This window comes from Saimiri boliviensis, chromosome 5 (genome assembly GCF_048565385.1).
Source record: "Saimiri boliviensis isolate mSaiBol1 chromosome 5, mSaiBol1.pri, whole genome shotgun sequence".
Lineage (NCBI taxonomy): Eukaryota > Metazoa > Chordata > Mammalia > Primates > Cebidae > Saimiri > Saimiri boliviensis.
Genome location: NC_133453.1, coordinates 57,328,015 through 57,349,380, shown reverse-complemented (window position 1 = coordinate 57,349,380; position 21,366 = coordinate 57,328,015). Strand labels below are relative to the sequence as shown.

The window sequence follows — 21,366 nt, the reverse complement described above, 5'->3', positions numbered from 1 at the left end:
AGGCTGCTGCTTTTTCAAGTATGGGCGTAGGAGAGTTTTTTAAAAAGTTATTGTTGGTTTGACATTTGAAATACTCCTTTTTGTGGAAAATCTTTTTTAATTTTTTTAGAATGTCATTTATGTAGAAGATATAGGAAAAAATTACACAGAAAATCAGAAAGACAATATGAAAATTTTATGACTTTTTAGAATTCTGATCTCCACAAAAAGTTTTTAACTAAAATATGCATGAACCTTTAGTAAATAATTCTAAGTTGTTTCTATTTTATGTATTTTTAGATGCTGCTGTTAATTCTGGAGAACTATGGTTTGTAAACTTTTACTCTCCAGGCTGTTCACACTGCCATGATTTAGCTCCCACGGTATGTATTTTTCACATTCTCATTACTAGTTTTATTTCTAATTGATCTGCAATTTGTATGTTAGAATTTTTTTCTGTGAACAGTAGTTGTCAAAAATAATTACAAATACTTTCAAATGTCTGGTTTAAAAATGTATAGCTTGGAGTGTGTTCAAAAGAAGAAAATTGATCTTATCAGAGAAATATGTTTTCTTTTTCTCTCATAGTGGAGAGACTTTGCTAAAGAAGTGGATGGATTACTTCGAATTGGAGCTGTTAACTGTGGTGATGATAGAATGCTTTGCCGAATGAAAGGCGTCAACAGCTATCCCAGCCTCTTTATTTTTCGATCTGGAATGGTAAGGGATAAAGTTAGCGTTTTTTGAAATTTGTGAAACATTATGACAAATTAACTACTAGAGAAAATACAGTATGTGAAAATTACAGAACATTTTAAGTCTTGTTTTAGGTGCCATCTAATTAGGCTTTCATAATTATAAACATTTTGGCTTATGAATATTTTTAAACATCATTTGGTTTGTTTGGTGGTTTTTTTTGGGGGGGGTGAAGGGGGCGGGCAGAGACAGAGTCTGTGTTGCCCAGGCTGGATGGAGTGCAAAGGCGCAATCTTGGCTCACTGCAACCTCCACCCCCTGGGTTCAAATGATTCTCCTGCCTCAGCTTCCTGAGTACCAGAGACTACAGGCGCCCTCTACCATGCCTGGCTAATTTTTGTATTTTTAATAGAGATGGGGTTTCACCATGTTGACCAGGCTAGTCTTGAACTCCTGACCTCAGGTGATCTGCCTGCCTCGGCCTCCCAAAGTGCTGAGATTACAGGCATGAGCCACGGTGCTCTGCCAAACACCATTACTTTTGACTTTGCTGTATTTTAAAATTAAATGTTTGCCAATTTCAGTTTCTGTCTTAAGGAACATAATTTATACAATATATATATTGTATTTTTGGTAGTTTACAAAGTATTTTACAGGTATTGTCTCATTGAATGTAAAACTGATAATCTTTTTTTCTTAGTTTCCAGTGATGAAACTGAAACTATGATAAATATGATTGTTAAAATGTCTTCCATAGAATCTGTACTGTCAAGATTATCAGGATATCATTCGGAAGTACATTGTGCTATTGAGAAACAGAACTTTGCTGCATTATTCAAAATAACATAAAATCAAATTATTTGGTATTATTTTTACTGAGTTTTAAAAAGAAAAAGTAAAAGATGTTTCTCTTTGTACAAAAACCAATAGGCCCCAGTGAAATACCATGGAGACAGATCAAAGGAGAGTTTAGTGAGTTTTGCAATGCAACATGTTAGAAGTACAGTGACAGAACTTTGGACAGGTAATTTTATTTTCTGAATTTGCTTGGTTTCCAGGATATTTTGAAATTAGTATTTTGTTTTAATGACAATGTTAACATTTTGGTCATGAAATTTTAAAGTGTCTTTTCCATGTTTCTTAGAAGAGAATTGTGTCATTTACTCTGAACTCCGCTGAATTTAACAAACTAGTTAAATTTGTACAGAAACTTAAACTATTGAGATGTGGGAAATGGATATGAGATGGGGCTAGGGTAAAAAGACATCTCTTAAAGTGCAGCTAAATGTTTAGTAATGTGAGTGTTTTATTGCTTTTTTAATTATGCTATATCAGGCAGTAAATTCAGACCAGTAAATTCTGTTTAATTTTAAAGTTTAAAAATGCTTCTAATCTTAGACTTTTAATTCATTAACTGCCTTTAGGCAGATTAAACTATCCATGAAATGATAGTATTTGTGGCTCAAGAAGTTAATTTTATTCATTAAGTAAAGTTGTGTCAGAAACTATTAAATAGTAAGGTTGCAGTAGTAAAATATATAATCCCTGCCATCAGTGACTTCGTTAATGAGGAAGACATTGTAAACAATTAAAATGCAACGTAGTAATTATTATAGAGCTTAAGGAAGCATAAAATACATAAAACAACCCAGTTGGGGAAAAGATAAAGAGTTAGAAAATAATTCTTGAAAGAAGTCATATCCAATCTGTCATGAAAATGAATAGGAAGCCTTAAAAAATCACTGTTTGGGGAACTGACAATACTTCATGAATCTGACAAAAAGATGGATAATTGGATCAAGTGGTATGGGGAGAAATGTACCTGAACAGGTAGACAAAGCTCAGGTCGCAAGATGCCTCACTTGCCGATTTGAGGTTTTTTCTTAATGAAGTAGTAGTGAATTTCGGTTTTATATGATGAAAAAATTGGAGAGCCATTGAAGGATTTTGTCATATTCAGGAGTATCTTTGGAAAGATAACTGTTAAAACTCAGAGTGAATTAGGAGAGGGTGAGATTAGAAAGGAAAGATGACTTAGAAGACTGTTTCCATTAATAAAGGAATATTAGATGATCAGAATTTGCTTTATTTATTTATTTTTCTTTTTTTAAGGAAATTTTGTTAACTCCATACAAACTGCTTTTGCTGCTGGTATTGGCTGGCTGATCACATTTTGTTCGAAAGGAGGAGGTAATTTTATTTTTTTTATTTTGTTAGAATGAAGAGAACGTGACATTTAAATTTTAGGTGACGGTTTTAAGTATGCTGCTATAATTGATTATTAAGTACTTGAAACTATAATTTATGCCCAAGATTAGAGGTTTTTTTTAACTTAATGAATATTTGCCTTTTTCATTGTTTTACACATAAAAGGTTATTGTTTATTTTTTAATGTATTCTTTATGTTCTTATGTTCAGTGGACCAGTTGTTCAGCTTAAATAGCCTCATGGTAAATTGTACCTTCAGGTAGCCACAGATGTTATTTGACAGTTTGCAAAAATAACTAGTTGTTTATAGCTCTAACCCCTCCTAAAATAATACTTTTTTGGAAATACGGACTTTGCTTCATGCTTATATGTATCTCAAAGATTTATAGATTTCCCTCATACAACTATATATTTGAAGATGACAGCTTCTAGGAACCTTCCCTTGAATAAATTAAGTTGAAAAGTCAGTACTCTGCATAGCAAGCCACAAACTATAAACTGTATTTAAACAATGTGGTTAGTTAAAAATTGGTCCAAGATAACAAAATATTATAACTCATTGATATATTTTCATGTGTTTAATCCCAACATGAGTCTTTTTCCCACACTTCATCTCTCAGCCTTCATGCTGTTACATTGAAAAGATGTTGCCCTGTAACTAAAATCAACCCATTATCCCATCCTGTAAGGCCTATGCCAGGAAGACACTGCCTTGCAGCAAAACGTCAGCCTTGAACTTAACTAATCACCAAGGGATTTTTTTCTCATTTTGGCCTATTGCCCAAATTTCTATTCATCCATGTATGAACAAAACTTCTTACACTCTCTAAGATTCATTTACTTCTCACCTCAGGTAAATTCCTCCTCCCTCTCTTTATAGGTTCTGTGATGCTGTAGCTCTCTTCTAAATCTTCTCTCATTGCATTCAGTGTTCATACTTACAGAACTTTCATAAAAATAGCAAAGGTGCTATTTATTTATTTATTGTATTTTGAGGATCCTTTACATACTTTTATCAAATATCTGTTACATTTTATATTCCCCCAATTATGAGATCTCTTGGATAAAAGGGATTGTTGATAAGAGGAGAGATTGAGAGTATTATCCTAAAGAGAGAAAATTACTCTTTTTCTCTGTAGCTAGACATCGTAGAAATTAAAGGGGGAGAGAGGGAGAGTGGGGAAGAGAGAGAGAGAGAGAGAGAGAGAAAGAGAGAGCGAGAGAGAGAGAGAGTGTGTGTGTGTGTGTGTGTGTGTTTGTGTGTGTGAGTATGTGTGCGTCTGTGTGTCTGTGTAGGATTTTCAGTAGAGTTCAGCCCAATTGCCTTTGAATGAGCATGGTAATTTGGGGGAAAGGCAAATGCAAGTATTTTCATTAGGCTTAATAAAGGTAAAACTGCCTCATAAGGTTTTTTTGTCCCCAGATTGTTTGACTTCACAGACACGACTCAGGCTTAGTGGCATGTTGGTAAGCATCAACCACTTTTGTAAAACTATATCACCATGTAAAGAAACATATTGGGAAATTGATTTTCAATATTTTCTTCCCTTGTTTCTTGAGCATTTAACTCACCTATTTGTAATCTTATTTTCTGATGACTGTATTTCTATCCATGTGGTTTTTTCCTGAATAATTAGCTATGTTCAATAAATTTTGACATGGTATCTATTACTAAGTGTCATTTACTTTAAGTATTCGGTAATTTATAAATTCCTCTTCAACCGAAGTTACATGTTAGTGTTTTTCTCATTTCCAAACCTTATTTTTTGTTGTTTTCTTCTTTAGTCATTTTAAAATTTATTTATCTCTCATGTTATGGCTGAGAAGTAGTCTGATTGATACTGATTTTTTAACACCATTGTAATTCCCTTTGTGGTTTGACAGTTTGTCAGCTGTGAAGATTGTGGAAATACTTTGTGAGCTTGAATATAATAATATTCTCTGTGTTAGGCGCAATATTATATTTATTAGATTTATTAATGTTATTTATATTTGGACTACATAATGTATAATTTCTAAGAGGAACATTAAAATCTGTACCTTCAATCATTGATATATCTATTTCTTCTTATATTTCTGTCAGTTCTTCCTTTACATTATTCCTTTACATTTTAACATTATATTGTTGGCAGCAGCATATTCGTGATCATTATATCTTTTGGCAGCTATTTATCCTTCTTTATGCATTATGGATTTTTTTTACATAAATTCTATTTTATTTGATATTAAAATCACTAACTTACTCTGCTTTTTTGTTTCCTTCCCTTTCCTTATTTCACCCTATGCTTAGGCCTTCAATTTTTCAGTACTACACATTAGAATCACCTGAGGAGCTTTTAAAAATGATTTTAAAAAAAAAAAAAAAAAAAAAAAAAAAAGCCCTTTCTTCCCAGTTCTTCCTGGAGTCGGGAAAAGCTGGGTTAAGAGGGCAGGAAAAAAAAAAAAAAAAAAAAAAAAACACAGTGAGCATTAGTATCTTTATTTTTTTAGTATTTGGTCAACAGAGCGATTGGCCTGTATTTTTCCTTTCCAGTTAAGTCTGTGTGCTTTTAGCATCAAAGTTAGGTTGGCCTTTAAATGTGTTGGAAAGTATTCTCTTTTTCTCTTCTTTGGAAACAGTTTCTATACAACTGGTATTTCTTTTTTTCTTTTTTTTTTTTTTTTTTTTTTCTGGTAGAATTCAGGAAGCCATCTGGTCCTGGAGTTGGAGTTGTCTTTGAATTCTTATTTTATAGACTTCTCCAATCTCTATAGACAGACAGACAGACAGATAGATAGACAGATAGATTTTCTCATTCCTCTATATGGTAATTTGTTTTTCTAAGACTTCATTGTTTCAACCAAATGTCTAAATGTATTGCTATAAAATTGTACATAATGCCCTATTTTTTTAAATATCTATATTATCTATACTGATGTTCTTTCTTACTTTCTGATCATGTTTTTTTGTGTGTGTCGTCTCTATTTTTTTCTTCTTCTGTCCCAGGAGAGGTTCATTAAGCTTTATAATCTTTTTCAAAGTCCCAAGTTTAGCTTATTGATTGTTTTTTCTACTATATATTTCTTTATTTCATTAAATACTGTATTTCCTTCCCGCTACCTTTTTATGATTTAATTTACTGTTCTTGAAATGAATGATTAGTTCATTGATCTTCATGCTTTTTTTTGTAATATATGAACTTATAAATTAGTGAGTACAGCTTTAGCTACATCTTCTCTTTTGAGATATATATCTAAAATCATTATCAGTTCAAATTTGTTTAATCTTCCATTTTTATTTCTTTTTGAATCACAGAGTATTTAGCACTGTATTTCTCATTCCTAATCATAAAGGATATTTTTTAAAGTAATTTTGTTATTTATGGCTAGCTTAATTCAGCCATGGATAGTGAACGTGAAGTTAGTTTTTTAAAGTTGTTAATTAAGCCTTGTTTCATGGCCCAACATATGGTAAATTTTTATAAATGTTTCATGTGCATTTGAAAACGAATTCTGTAGTTCACAGGTGCACATTTCTATAAAATCAGTAGGATCAAATGTGTTAGCTATGTTAATCAAATCCTCTAGATCTTAATAATTTTATTGTCTACCTGTTCTGTTCATAACTGAGAGAAGTGTCTTAATATCCTCCACTGTTTTTGTGGATATTTCTATTTCCATTGTTTCTGTCAATTTTTATTTATCTGTATCAATGCTTTATTACTATATGGATATTAATTTAGAATTGTATGTTTTCTTGGTGATTTGAATCTCTAACCTAAAGAAATAACCCTCTTTATCTCTTTTCATGCCTTCTGCCTTCAAGTCTTCCTTGACTGATGATAGTATAGCTACACCAGCTTTCTTTTGTTTAATGTTGACATTTTTCTGTTTTTTTGCTGTCAGCCTTACTGTAGCCTTATATCCTACAATCAGTATTTAATTAGGTTTTGTATTTATCTAGTTACCATTTTTTATCTTAGTCCATTTACATTTAATGTTATTCTTGATATATTAGGCTTTATACTTAACCATCTCATTAGTTTTCTATTTGTCCTACCTGTTTTATAGTCCTTTTTTCTTTCCTTTTTGCCTTCTTTTGGATTAATCAAGTGATTTTTAAAATTTCATTTCCCATCTCTACTAGCTCTTTAGGTACCCATTCTTTTACTGTCCATTTAATGGAAACCCTACAGATTTTGTGCATGCATCCTGACTTACTCATTTGCTACCCAGCGCAAGAGTACCAAAGAGAAATGATTTTACTACCTCTGACACTTTGCTGTTATTTTAATCAAGTATGTTTTAAGTTCTATCTTAAATGCAATAAAGTGAATACATCTTAAGTGTACAACTTAAATTTTATGTTATGCTCACATGTAACACCACCTAGATCAAGATCTATTATTTTTTAGCTTTAAATTGTTTTTGATTTTCTGAAGTTCCATTATCCTATATGTAGGTCTGAATTTCTTGTTTATTCTGATTGAGATTAACTGGACTTCTTGATTCTATAGGTTAATACCTTTCATCAGTTGTGGAAACTTGTCAGGTGTTATTTCACTTTTTGTTGTTGTCTCGTTTTCTTAGCTTTTTGAGATCCCAATTGAATGTATGTTAGAACTCTGTTTACTAACTTGCCCAGTCCAAAAATTTTTTTCTGTAACTTAAGGTTCTCAGAAATGTACTTTTGGACAGGATTTTGGAGGTCACTAAAAGAACTTAGCCACTGTAGATGAAAACTGGGAAGGTACTAATTTAAATGTACATTTTAGACACAGAGAATATCTCATAAACTGTATAATTATTAAAAGGATAGCCAAAATGAAAAGTCTTAAACAGTAGTTTGGTTTATTTTCTTTAACCTGAAAGACTATTGGACAGCTCACTTTCTAAAAATACTGTAAATGTAGTTTTTTGTGGATTCATAGATTTCCAATATTAGGGAAAAACCATTTCTCATGTTACTAAGTGCAATTTTTGTACTTAATATTTCTAAATTTATTAAAAAGTAATTTATAATATTAGAAATATTGTCTACTTTCTGATATTATTTCTAATATTAGAAATCTACTTTTTAACTTGGCTATAGAACTCTAAGGCATGAAGTTTTAATTTTATGGTAGAAAAACTGTGTTTTTAGTTAAGTAAATCTCTAAATCCCTTTAACTTTTTTTCCTCCCATTTACAACATGGTTGGTTTTTTGTTTCTTTCCATTTTAGGATGGTCTTGTTAATGTGGGATGGATGGACTGTGCTACCCAGGATAACCTTTGTAAAAGCTTGGATATTACAACAAGTACTACTGCTTATTTTCCTCCTGGAGCCACTTTAAATAACAAAGAGAAGAACAGTATTTTGGTATGAATCACTTTAAAATTATTTCTTTGCATATAATGTACAAACACACAAAAATAATACATTATCTTTGTAAGCAATGAGTGAAGAAATGAACAGCTTATATTGTCTGATTGTGGAACCTTTATTTAGAACACGTAATTTCTGAGATTCTGTTAGTACATGCTTCAAATTATAAAATTAAGGATTATTTTTAAACTAACATTTACGTTTCACTTAAAGTCATTACATCTTTACATTTAAAATTACCTTACATTTAAAACCTTTACACTTTTAAATCCCAGAAGTATGGAGTACATTCCTAAGTTACACAAAAGAGCATTTATACCATGAGTTTTCAATTAATTTTTTTTTTTTTTTTTTTTTTTGAGGCAGTCTCATTCTTGTTGCCCAGGCTGGAGTGTAGTGTAGCGTGATCTAGGCTCAATGCAACCTCTGCCTCCTAGGTTCAAGCAATTCTCCTGCCTCAGCCTCTTGAGTAGCAAGGATTACAGGCACCCACCACCACACTCAGCTAATTTTTGTACTTTTAGTAGAGACAAGGTTTCGCCATGTTGGCCAGGCTGGTCTCGAACTTTTGACCTCAGGTAATCCGGCCACCTCGGCCTCCCAGAGAGCTGGGATTACAGGTGTGAGCCATTGCACCCTGCCTAATTGTTTATTTTCTAATGTTAAAAATACAGATCAGTGGTATTTATGGCTGGGGCCTAAGTATTTATTTTTCTAAAGCATCCCATGGGATTCTGGTGTAAACTCAGTTTTGACTTCTACTGATGTGGTTTACCTCCCTAAATTTATGAGTGAGGAAACTGAGATTCAGTCTAGTTGCCAAGGAGCTGAGGTAAAAATGGGATATTGGATGGGTCACTGTGGAATCCCAAAAGAACATAAAGGACTCTGATAAGACAAATCTCCTTTAGTTTTCTTTTCTGTATTTTAATCTGCTTTTTAGATGTTGATAAAAATAACACATACTCATTTCAGAAATTCATATATGGTACAGAGCTATATAAAGAAGATGCAAAATTTCCTAAAACCAAATCACTAATAGCCACCATCAAATCTTGGTAAATACCCATCCAGATCTCTACGTATATGCGGTCAGTTACGACTTTGTGCCAACAATTCTCTGGTTTATATCTGTGGCTCAAACCTCTGTTCTCCACTCCAGATACACGTGCACATGTACATATATGTGTGGGTGTGTGCATATTTATGTATGTATGTGTGTACATACGTATATTATCACTGCTTGTTCAATGTCTCCCCTGGAATATTAGTCACTGTCTCAAATGTAAATGCCTGTAACTGTATTCCCAATACCCCCCGCCATAAATCTGCTTTTTCCAGTTTTTCCTCATATTATTTGATGAAAACTCTGTCCTTTATTATTCAAGCCAAATGCCCTGGAGTTATTTTTTATTTCTCTTTTCTCATACGTTATAACCAGTTCATCAGGAAAATCTATGGCTCAATGTTTAAAATGTGTTCATGCATGTAAAATGGATACAGACAGGTAATTTTTCATAAATAGGATTATATAGTAGATTCTATTTTTGTAATCTCTCTGTATTAGGAAAATATTTTGTTATTTAAAAATATTTTATAAATATGTATACATTATCCTTGAAATAATTAAAAATCCCTAAATGGTGAATCACTGACTAGATGTGACATACTTCGTTTAATCAGTTCCTTCTTGTTATGTGTTTCTACTTTCTCAAGATTATAAGCAGTGGTATAATGAGCAATCATGTATATTTATCCTCGTGCACTTCTTCAGTTACCTGTTTAGAATGGGAGTGCTGTGGCAATTTTAAACTCAATTCCGTATTGCCAGGTTGCCCTCTAGAAAAGATGTGCTAGTTTATTCTTTGTCATCATTCCACAAGGATTGCCCACACCCTGGCCAACAATTAATAGAGTCTCTTGCCTTTAGTATTATAATCTCTGGGCTTCATGATAGAAAATTGCAAAGTCAAGGCTGTCTGAGACAGGAAACAGAAATGAATGTCTCCAGAAATATAACAGGGACTGGTGAATTAAACACTACTTGTCCCTCCTAAAAGCATTCAGGTTTTAAAAAATATAAAACGATATACCAGCTAAATACATCGGGTAGGTGAAATTCAGAGGCTGGATAAGACAACAATCCTTAATAGGTGTAACTAACAAATTCTCCTCTAACAGAAACAGGTTTATAATGAGGTTTTAGTAGGTTAATCATTACAAGTTTATATAGGCTGTGTAATAGGCATATTTTTAGTAAAGTCTTAATAGTGAATAGGACTGAAGTGAATAAGCTGTAGAACTGAGACATGAAACATTTGTTTTGGCATTTTAAGCTCTTTGGTAGCAGGAATTATTTTACGTCAACCCCTAAGAATGTTTATGCTATAAATTTTTTTTTTTTTTTTTTGAGGTGGAGTTTCACTCTTGTTACCCAGGCTGGAGTGCAATGGCGCAATCTCGGCTCAACGCAACCTCCACCTCCTGGGTTCAGGCAATTCTCCTGCCTCAGCCTCCTGAGTAGCTGGGATTACAGGCACGTGCCACCATGCCCAGCTAATTTTTTGTATTTTTAGTAGAGACGGGGTTTCACCATGTTGACCAGGATGGTCTCAATCTCTCGACCTCGTGATCCACCCGCCTCGGCCTCCCAAAGTGCTGGGATTACAGGCTTGAGCCACTGCGCCCGGCTTATAAATTTTTTTTTAAAGTTTTAAGAAAACAAACTTAGAAAAACAAAGTCTGAGTTTTTATTCTTATGTTGTACCTATTGTTTTTAGCCATGTTTGTTCTTATGTTTAGCATGATTAAGCTATGGATTCCATGACTGTTCATGCACGTTTTTAATGAATTTTAGATCTTTCAGGTAATAAACTGTTAAACACAGATGGTTCATAATTAAAGACATGTATTAAACTTTGTCAACTTTCATATACGTTTCTTGTTGTAACCATTGCTGCATTCTTAATAGTAATGACTGCTTCACTGAGAGAATCAGACCAGCAGGGAGAGTTCTATGAGAAAGAAACTATGCTGAAGATAAAATATTGACAGAAATAAAGGAGATTTTTAGAAAGGCCTGCTATACTCATTTGTGTTTTAAATAAGAGACTTGGCCCTAAACCAAGTTTAAGATAAGATCTTTATCATTATATTTTACTTAAGAATTCCTGAGTGGTTTGGTTTTTAGGTGAAAACATCTGTAATGAACAGTAAGATCCATTTCAATTTTCCAGTTATAAGTTCCTCTTAATTAATCTTAATTATTGGTTGGGGTATGAAGTGTCTTCAATCATCTATTATTTTTGTGTTATAAAAATTCTTAAGTGAATGTGTAAAGCATTGGCATTCTGTAAAATATGGTTAGCATTAAAATTAAGCCAAACATAATGTGGTTTTTCTTGATGATTGAGAGGTCACTCAAGATTATTGTGAGGATTTCTATAGAATACATAGCATAGTTAATTAAAAATTCCAGTTAATGCAACACCTTATAATGGAATTTATTGTATATTACTATTTAAGAAACAGCCTAGTTATATAATATTTTTGATAATTGCCAAAATATACTTTAAAAAAAAGGACATTTGGAATTGTTTGAAAAACTGTTTACCTTCTACCTTCTATAGTTGTTTTCCTAAAAATACTACACTGGAAATTGAAAATGAAAGATATCAAATATAATGAATATTTATTCAAAAAGATTACAGTGTGATTTTCTTTTTCTAGTTTCTTAACTCATTGGATGCTAAAGAAATATATTTGGAAGTAATACGTAATCTTCCAGATTTTGAACTACTTTCAGCAAACACACTAGAGGTAATATTTTTATTAATAATAAGTAGCACTAAATGTTAGTAACATTTCAAGTCTTAACGTTTTAAAATCAGCATTTATTTATGTCTAGAGAGAATTGAAAGTAGCAGTTTCAAAGGATTATGTATTAGTCAGTGGTAGGTTAAATTCTAATTGGAGTTCTGGTGTTGCTAATTCAGGATGGTCCTGTAGTTGTGGAAAACCTACCCAGTCCTGAAAGTGGGCTTCAAAAGGAACATCAGAAAAGGCAAAATTTTAATCACAGCAACTTTGGATCTAATTTGTAACTTTTTGTTCTTGCTTACAGAACAGACTATATTGATTACTAAGAAGAAGTATTCAGTTTATGAATAGAATGCTGACAAATATTGTAGTGAAATCAGTTTTGTTTTGTTTTGTTTTCCCTATTAGGTTGATGCAAAAGTAACTGCGGTTTTTGCTATTTAATGGCATTACTTTTAAATAGCAAAAACTGCAGTTACTTTTGCACAAACCTAAATACTTCCTAGCCACAGACCTTTTGAAGTCTGTATCACTACCAAATCTTACGTGTTGAGCCTGAAAAAGCTGGCAACTTTACCACCCAACTTTTTAGCTATATGCTGTTAAAATCGTGTGTTTGTTTTTAGCAGTCATCTACTTTGAGATTTTATAATTTAGTGACCAACCTTCCTGTAGTATTTATTGATTTTATGTAGCATTATTCTAAGTAAATTACAAAATTAGAAAATAAGTGGGTCTGAAGTTTAGACAGTATTTTGAAATAATGGGTAGGGGAGCTAAAATTAACTTCAAGTCATAGAAGTAAAGATTAGAACCCTTAGAATTTCCCACCTCTGACATTTCCTTTTCTTTATCACTTTTAAGGATCGTTTGGCTCATCATCGGTGGCTCTTATTTTTTCAATTTGGAAAAAATGAAAATTCAAATGATCCTGAGTTGAAAAAACTAAAAACTCTACTTAAAAATGATCATATTCAAGTAAGAAAAATGTATTCTGCCTAGCCTTCTGCTGATGTACTTTCTTGTTAATTTAATATGTATAATTAGATTTTAAATAACATAAAAACTCTTATTTGAAATTATTAGAGGCCTATAAGTACCTTTGGTCTTGGTTTGTGCTTTCTTTTTCCCCGTTTTTACTAAAAGTTTATATGTAATCTGAAAGTGATTAATTTTCATTTATTTTGGCATTTGATAAACCTGTATCATACAATTTTTCTGGAATGCATACTATAGGAGATTATCTTTCCCTTTTTAAAATTCTTATTTATATAAGTATTTCTTGTTCATTGTTTAAAAATCAGAATAAATAAGTACAAAAATAATTATCTAAAAAATAATCCATATTCTTAAGACTGTTCATCCCTGCTAAGTATTTACTCAATAACTATTTAAACATTTTGTGAATTTCTATATGCATATATGGGCATATGTGTATGTGTGCACATCATATTGTATGGCCATTTAAATAGACATACACATGTAAAATTTATATGTATATGTTTTAATCAAAATGGATTCACTGTGTACTTCTTTTTAACTTTGGTCATTCAACAGTATCATAAACTCTTTCATGGGCCTGTAAAAATACATACATATTTATATGGATGTCAAAGCCCTGTATCCATGTATATCCTCATTATTCCCGAAAGGCTACATAGTGGCTTACTGTATGGTTATACCGTAATTGTTGAGCAAATCCTCTCATTGATTTTTTGTCATTCCCATTATTTTTTATATCAAATGATGCAGAACTTATCCTTAGTATGAGCAATTTTCTTTTCTTTTCTTTTCTTTTCTTTTCTTTTTTTTTTTTTTTTTTTGAGAAAAGAGTCCCATTCTGTCACCCAGGCTGGAGTACAGTGGCGTGATCTTGACCCACTGCAACCTCTGCCTCCCAGGTTCAAGCGATTCTGGGTTCCATTGATTCCTTACTGAGTAGCTGGGACTACAGGCTCATGCCATCAAGCCCAGCTAATTTCTGTGCTTTTAATAGAGACTGGGTTTCTCCATGTTGGCCAGGCTGGTCTCAAACTCCTTACCTCCAGTGATCCGCCCACCTCAGCCTCTCAAAGTGCTGGGATTACAGGTGTGAACCACCGCACTTGGCCATATGGGAAATTTTCAAGGCTATGTTTTCTTCAGTGGTTTTTGTTCTCATTACTAGAGTCCTCCAGAAAGTTTTTATCAGTTTATAATCTCACTGACAGCACATTATTGGCCATTTCTCCATGCTGTGCCCACCATGGTACTATCATTCTTCATAATCTTCACAATTCCAATAGGCCACAAGTGATATGTTAACAATATTCACTTTGATTTAATTGCTTTCTACTAGTTGGGGCGGGGTGGGGGGGGGGGAATCTTTTTCATGATTATTAACAAATCATAATTGTTCTCTAGTTAATTTTCTCTTTATATCTGTGGCCTATTTTCTTTTTCCTGATGGGATGCTTGTCCATCTTATTCTTTTTTTTCTTTTTCTTTTTTTTCTGGGGTGTAGTGGTGCAATCTTGGCTCACTGCAACCTCCACCTCCCAGGTTCAAGCAATTCTCCTGCCTCAGCCTCCCAAGTAAGTAGCTGGGACTACAGGCACACACCACTATGCCCAACTAATTTTTGTATTTGCAGTAGAGATGGGGTTTCACCATACTGGTCAGGTTGGTCTCGAACTCCTGATCTCAGGTGATCCACCTGCCTTGGACTCCCAAAGTGCTGGGATTACAGGCATGAGACACCACGCCCAGCCCATCTTGTTTGTTAATGGATCCTCTGTCTTAAATGCCTCAAATTTTTTTGCTTGGTTTATCATTTGGCTGTTTTATTTACACTTGTTTTTCATACTGTTTGAAAACATCAACCTTTTTCTCCGTTATTTCTGCTTCTGGAAGTGATCTCTCCTCTATCTCAAGATTATGTAAACATTCTCTACGTCCTCAGAAAGTAGATTTCTGGAATAACTTTATATTTTCCTGGACATTTCCTCAGGTTGTTTTTTTTTTTTAACTCTATAGGAAGCATTTTTTAACTAAATTGAATCTTAGTATTAATGTAAATGAATTGTTTCTGTCTCTTATTTTCATAGCCTATTCATTTCTATTTAAAAACTGTGTCATTAGGGCAATGCAATTTTTGGATTATCATGAATATTTACAAATTGAATGGTAAGGCTATGTTTTTGTCAAATTTGAGCTTCTTTTTCTCCTTTAGGTTGGCAGGTTTGACTGTTCCTCTGCACCAGACATCTGTAGTAAACTGTATGTTTTTCAGCCATCTCTAGCAGTATTTAAAGGACAAGGAACCAAAGAATATGAAATTCATCATGGTAAGAATGGAAAAAATGTTTAAAATTTAGCTTCATTTTCAAATAGAAGTTTTCTAATTGTGTTTTTAAACTTATTTTGTATGGACATGCTTATTGTAAATAACTTTTCTCAGTAAATATGAGGACTGATATTTTGAAATATATATAGTCATTTCTCTTTATTTTTCTTTTTAACACAAATGCCTTTTCTTTATTCAGTATTTTGATCAGGGTTCTTGGTGATAAGTCAAGCTAGTGAAAAATTTAAGTCCTGCTTGTTAGCAAAAGTAAGCAACACCTACAGTTTATATTCAGGCTTGCCGTGTGTAGCATCTCAGTCATTATAGCCAATTTCCAGACATTTTTTTAGATTTTTCCCCCACTAGACTTCCAGACTTCTCCATTAACTGTCTTGTTATCATTCTTGCATTTATAATTATATTTCAGCTAATTTGGGACTTTAGCTCTGCATTCATGTGAGTACAGTCTCAATTCCAAGAGTTTGGACTACAACAGAGTCCTTGTCCTAAAAGAGGTCACATGTAGCATAAGAAACAAACTACCAAATATCATACAGTTAAATGAATAACAGGTACTGATGAAATGCCCATTGGCACCTAGCACTGCTTTCAATGTTGAGGATACAAATTTGCAAGACATGAACTCCTTCAACAAGTTTAAAATAGTGTAGTAGGGACCAGAGGAAGGAGATCCATAAGAAAACATAAAAAATATTTTAATGGTCATTATGCATTAACTACAAGTTCAAATAGACTTCTGCATAGTAGAGGTCAAGAAGTGTATTTGAATTGAGCATAAAGTGCTCAATTTCCTCAAGCAGCTATAGGGGAAAAAGAAATGAGACCTCTAGGCTGGAGGAACTTTGTGAGCAAAGGCTTGGCAAGATAACCCAAACAGTAACTACTGTTTATTCACTGCTTTCTACAAGTCAGATATTCTGCCAAAGGCCTTACATACGTAATTCATTTTTGTCTTTACAACAACCCAGTGAAAGAAAAAAATGGAGACTCAGAAAGGTTAAGTAACTTGCCCTATGACACACATCTAGAAACTAGCCAGGGTAGATTTTTTGTCAGACTCCAAAACCTAGGTTTACAGCCACTAAATGATGCCATACACTGAAAGGACTAGAAATGACTATGTTTTAATAATGGAATTATATTCTTGTTTTACCTCTGAAATAGTTCTTAGACCTCCCTCTTCTCTGCTGCTTTGTTTCAGGCCCATCATCTCCATCTATTATAATATTATCATCCGAGAAGATTGCTTATTACCTAGCCTTTGTTCCTTACAATTGATTCCTTGTTTTGTTTGCAGTTATTACCCATTCTTGTGTCACTTTTCTGCCTTGACTTTCCTGGTTTCAGATTCCTTATTATAGAAGCAATGATCTTGTCTGTTTTGCTCACTGCTCTGTATCCAACACCTAGAATGGTGCCTGGCACATAGTAACAACTCAGGAAATGTTTGTTAAATGAATGGGGTATGTTCACAGTCTGGCTCTGCCAATTTTTCCAGTCTTAATTCCCACCACAGCCCCTCCAGATAGTCTTAGCTGCAGCACCTTTGGATCCTTGAGAATGCCATGTTCTTTCAGTCCTCTGTGCCTTTACACAGATTTTTCCTCCTGCATTGTAATCACTCCTTCCTGTTCCACAGAATATTTAGCAAACTCCAAATTGCCCTTCAAAATTTAAAGCAGCTTCTTCCCTGGGAAATACATTGTGAATCTCCAAGCACTTCCTTTTATGTGCTCTTACTAACTTTGTAATAGAACTTATGTTGTTTCTTTGGATTAAATAGTTATTGAGCATCTACATGGACCAGATACAATACAGATGAATAGGAAAAAATGTAAACTATACCTAGTAATCTCTAATCCAAAGAACATTGTGGACTATTGGGGAAAACAGACAAGTAAATGGACAAGTCTTTAAAAATGTTTGAAGTAGGGAGTGTTTATTATCGATTGCTTAGTAGTAAGTTACCCCAAAACTCAGTGGTTTGAAACAAGCGTTTATTAATTCACAGTTTTTGGTGGTCAGGAATCTGAGAACAGTTTAGCTGGATAGTTCTGGACACAGATTTTCTCATGAGGTTGCATTCAAAATATGCAAGCACTATGGTCATCTGAAGGCTAGACTGGCTACAGGGTCCAGTTCCAAAGCTGACTTCTGCAATGGTCAGGAGGTCTCATACGGCAGGAGGCCTAAGTTCCTCACTGACTGTTAGCAGAGCCCTCCGTTCCTCATCATGTGGGCCTTTGTAGAGCTGCTCACAATATGGTAGCCAGCTCCTCTGACAGTAACAGGGATGAAGAGAAGTAGATCTGTAAAAGACCAAGAATGCAAAATCAGTATTATTTGGCGACTGTTGAGATGTGGGAGGTCAAGAGAGAGTGAGTCAAGAATAATACCTATGTTTCTGACTTGACAAAATTGCAATTGAGTGATTATACCATTCAGTGTAAGTGGACTGTGGTAGCAATGTAGAAAATGGATTAGTTAAGGAAGGCTGGCTGAAGCAGCACTAGCTAGGTTGTTGCAGTAGGCCAGACTGAGTTCAGGCAGTAGCAATGGGTTGGAAATGGTAAGAGATGGAATTGATAGAATTACTATGATACAGGGCAGAGAAAGAAGTCAAAGATCACTCTGAGGAATTATATTTAGGCACCTTGTGGGTAACTATGTTATTGCCAAGATAAGGATGGTGAGAAAAGGAGCAGGTTTAGAGGAAAATAACTCAGCTTTAATTTGAATATATATAAATCATGCGTCACTTAACAACAGAGATGGGTTCTAAGAAATGTGTCGTTACGTGATTTCATTGTTGTGCAAACATTAGAGAGTGTACTTTAAAAAACTAGATGGTATAGTCCACTACACATCTAGGCTATACAGTATAGCCTGTTACTCCTAGGCTACAAATCTATACATTGCGTTACAATATTCTGAATACCCTAAGCAACTGTAATACAGTGATAAGAGTTTGTGTATCTAAATCTATCTAAACATAGAAAAGGGGTAATGTGTTACACTACAAAGTTACAAGAGCAACACCATCACTGAGCAGTAGGAATTTTTCAGCAGTAGGAATTATAATCTTATGAAACCCCATCACATATGTGGTCCACCATTGACTGAAATGCCATTATGCAGCGAATGCTGTTTTGGGTTTGATGAGTTTACGTGATATGCAAGTACAATTTTTTACTGGGCAGTTGGCAATAGGGTTTTGAATTTATTGAGAGAAGTCAAGGTTATAGAAAAAGATTTAGGAGTTAGGCCACAGTAATTGCTGAGGTAAGCATAAATAATTTAAAGAACACTATTTTAAAAAGTCATTATTCTACTTCTGAAGATAAGAGAACATCTCAAAAAGATTTTGACATTTTTAACTAGTCCAAGAAACAGAAAAGTTTGCAAGAAAAGGGTACTCCTATCAGAGCAAGGCCCTGTATAGTAAATAGAACACTAAAACCTGACCAAAATCAATTTGTTTATAATTTATATTAATATTTTGAGTATAAAAAACTTTGAAATGTTTCTGTGCCTACAAAAAGCAAAATTTGGATTTTAATTTCTCTTATTCCCTTTGAAAGGAAAGAAGATTCTATATGATATACTTGCCTTTGCCAAAGAAAGTGTGAATTCTCATGTTACCACACTTGGACCTCAAAATTTTCCTGCCAATGACAAAGAACCATGGCTTGTTGATTTCTTTGCCCCTGTAAGTTATTTTTATCTGTCAAATTCTAACATTTTCAGATTTTCTCTTATTATGGCAAAAAGACATTTTCTAAATAATTAGGAATTATTCTTACTAGAACTATGTCATTCTATTATGGCCACCATTGCATATTGCTTCTAAAATCCAAGGAAGATTTACCACTAATACAGTTTGTGTTACTTAGTGTATTACTTGTTGCAGAAATGTTGGGGTGTTCTTTTTCTTTGTGTCATTTGGCTCGGTGCTTACAAATACTTTTTCTTTCGTAGTGGTGTCCACCATGTCGAGCTTTACTACCAGAGTTACGAAGAGCATCAAATCTTCTTTATGGTCAGCTTAAGTTTGGTACACTAGATTGTACAGTTCATGAGGGACTCTGTAACATGGTAAGGCGAAGTATCAAAAATTCTAATTTTTTTAAATGGAGACCTTTTGGCTGTTTAATGTTAAACAATAAAGTAAGAAATAATACATCTGTTTAGAGTAGTAACAAATTATTTAAACAAATAATTTTTTTAGAAAATGATATCAAATATGATTGGATTAAACCATAAATAGCTAATCAGTGGATTGAATGTAAATAAAATCTTATAAACTCAAGCAACTATTTTCATTAACTTAATGAAATGCTTATATGATTTTCTAATTATTTAAGATCTTTTTTTTTTTAAGACAGAGTTTCACTTTTGTTACCCAGGCTGGAGTGCAATGGCGCGATGGCGCGATCTCGGCTCACCGCGACCTCCGCCTCCTGGGTCCAGGCAATTCTCCTGCCTCAGCCTCCCGAGTAGCTGGGATTACAGGCACACGCCACCATGCCCAGCTAATTTTTTGTATTTTTAGTAGAGATGGGGTTTCACCATGTTGACCAGGATGGTCTCGATCTCTCGACCTCGTGATCCACCCACCTCGGCCTCCCAAAGTGCTGAGATTACAGGCGTGAGCCACTGCGCCCGGCCAAGATCTTTATATTTCTTTAATATTTTTGACATTTTATAGTTTTTTTTCTTTGGCTTTCCGTATACTTCTAAGTATATTTGCTGGAAGGAAATTAAAACAGTTAACAAGTCTTGTGAAATCTTTGTTTAAATGAAAATATTTTCTCAGGTAAATATTTGCTTCTCAGTTGCAAAAAGAACTAGAAATTATATACTGTAGAATGAAAGTATATAATATCACCTATGAAATATTCTTGGCAAAAGAAAAAAAAAGCCTATAGTAGATCTATCTCCAGATCTATTACTCTATAAGAAATTGAATGACAGAGGAGCATATTAAGTGACACCATGGGTATGAAATCTGCACATCCTAGTATGTGGAGAACTTTACAGGACAAACACCATTTATTGGCTAAATACATTGTATGTAGTGGAGGAGACAGTAAATAGACTTGGAAGACTATCAGTCAGATACAACGTTTAGACTTTGGATGCAATTTAAACAAATCAAGTGCAAAGAAAGAGATAACTGGGGAAATGTGAACACTGACAAGATATCTGATGATTTCAGGTAACTGTTGTTAATTTTTGACAACAAAAATGATATTGTGGTTGTATGGAGGAGAGTCCTTACATTTTAGATATACTGAAATATTTGTGGATGAAATGACAGATCATCTGAATTTTGCTTTAAAATAATCTTGGGAGTAGACTAGAAAGGGAGTGTAAGTGAAATACAAGTAGTCATGAGTCCGTGATTATTGTACCTATGTGAATATGCGAGAGTTTGTTGCTCTCTACGTTCGTGAATGTTTTAAATAACTGATAAAAACTAAAATGTTTTTTAAAAAAAGATGGAGAAAGATAAAAGGAAAAAAGAAATGGGAAGAGGAAGGAAAACAAAAGAAAGCCATATGTTTTTAGAACCTCATAGAAGTTTAAGCCAGCAGCAGTGGCACATGCTGGTAGAAATTTCATTTAAATAACTTTTTATAAAAGGAAATAAATAAGGCCTTTGGTTTTGAATGCCTTCTATGTAACTTTGAAAGAAATGCCAACCAAAGATACAAAACTGATGTGATAATAATTATCTTAATTTGAATTCCTTTAGTTTTTCTACTTTTAATCTTAGCTCATTAAACATAGTTTACAGTTCAGTGTAAGGGTTTAAAACTATGATACCAGATGTACCTGGAAATAGAGGCAAGAATTCACTACTCACCAATTGGTTGAAGTTACTTAGCCTCTCAGTAAATCAGTTTCCTAATCTATAGAGTGGGTTTTATAATTTTAGCAACAAAATAGAATTGTTTTGAAGAATAAAT

General features: G+C 33.5%; 1 protein-coding gene across 1 annotated transcript in view; it reads left to right on the top strand.

The window, feature by feature from the left end:
* DNAJC10 (DnaJ heat shock protein family (Hsp40) member C10) overlaps positions 1-21,366 on the top strand; it is a 55,526-nt gene that overhangs the window by 20,326 nt on the left and 13,834 nt on the right. Inside the window, exons 6-16 of the mRNA XM_003921795.4 lie at positions 280-362; positions 568-699; positions 1,606-1,699; positions 2,788-2,865; positions 4,307-4,350; positions 8,086-8,223; positions 11,959-12,048; positions 12,913-13,026; positions 15,260-15,374; positions 18,976-19,103; positions 19,373-19,489. Of these exons, the coding sequence (XP_003921844.1) occupies positions 280-362; positions 568-699; positions 1,606-1,699; positions 2,788-2,865; positions 4,307-4,350; positions 8,086-8,223; positions 11,959-12,048; positions 12,913-13,026; positions 15,260-15,374; positions 18,976-19,103; positions 19,373-19,489 (1,133 nt within the window). The remainder of the gene's footprint in view (positions 1-279; positions 363-567; positions 700-1,605; positions 1,700-2,787; positions 2,866-4,306; positions 4,351-8,085; positions 8,224-11,958; positions 12,049-12,912; positions 13,027-15,259; positions 15,375-18,975; positions 19,104-19,372; positions 19,490-21,366) is intronic.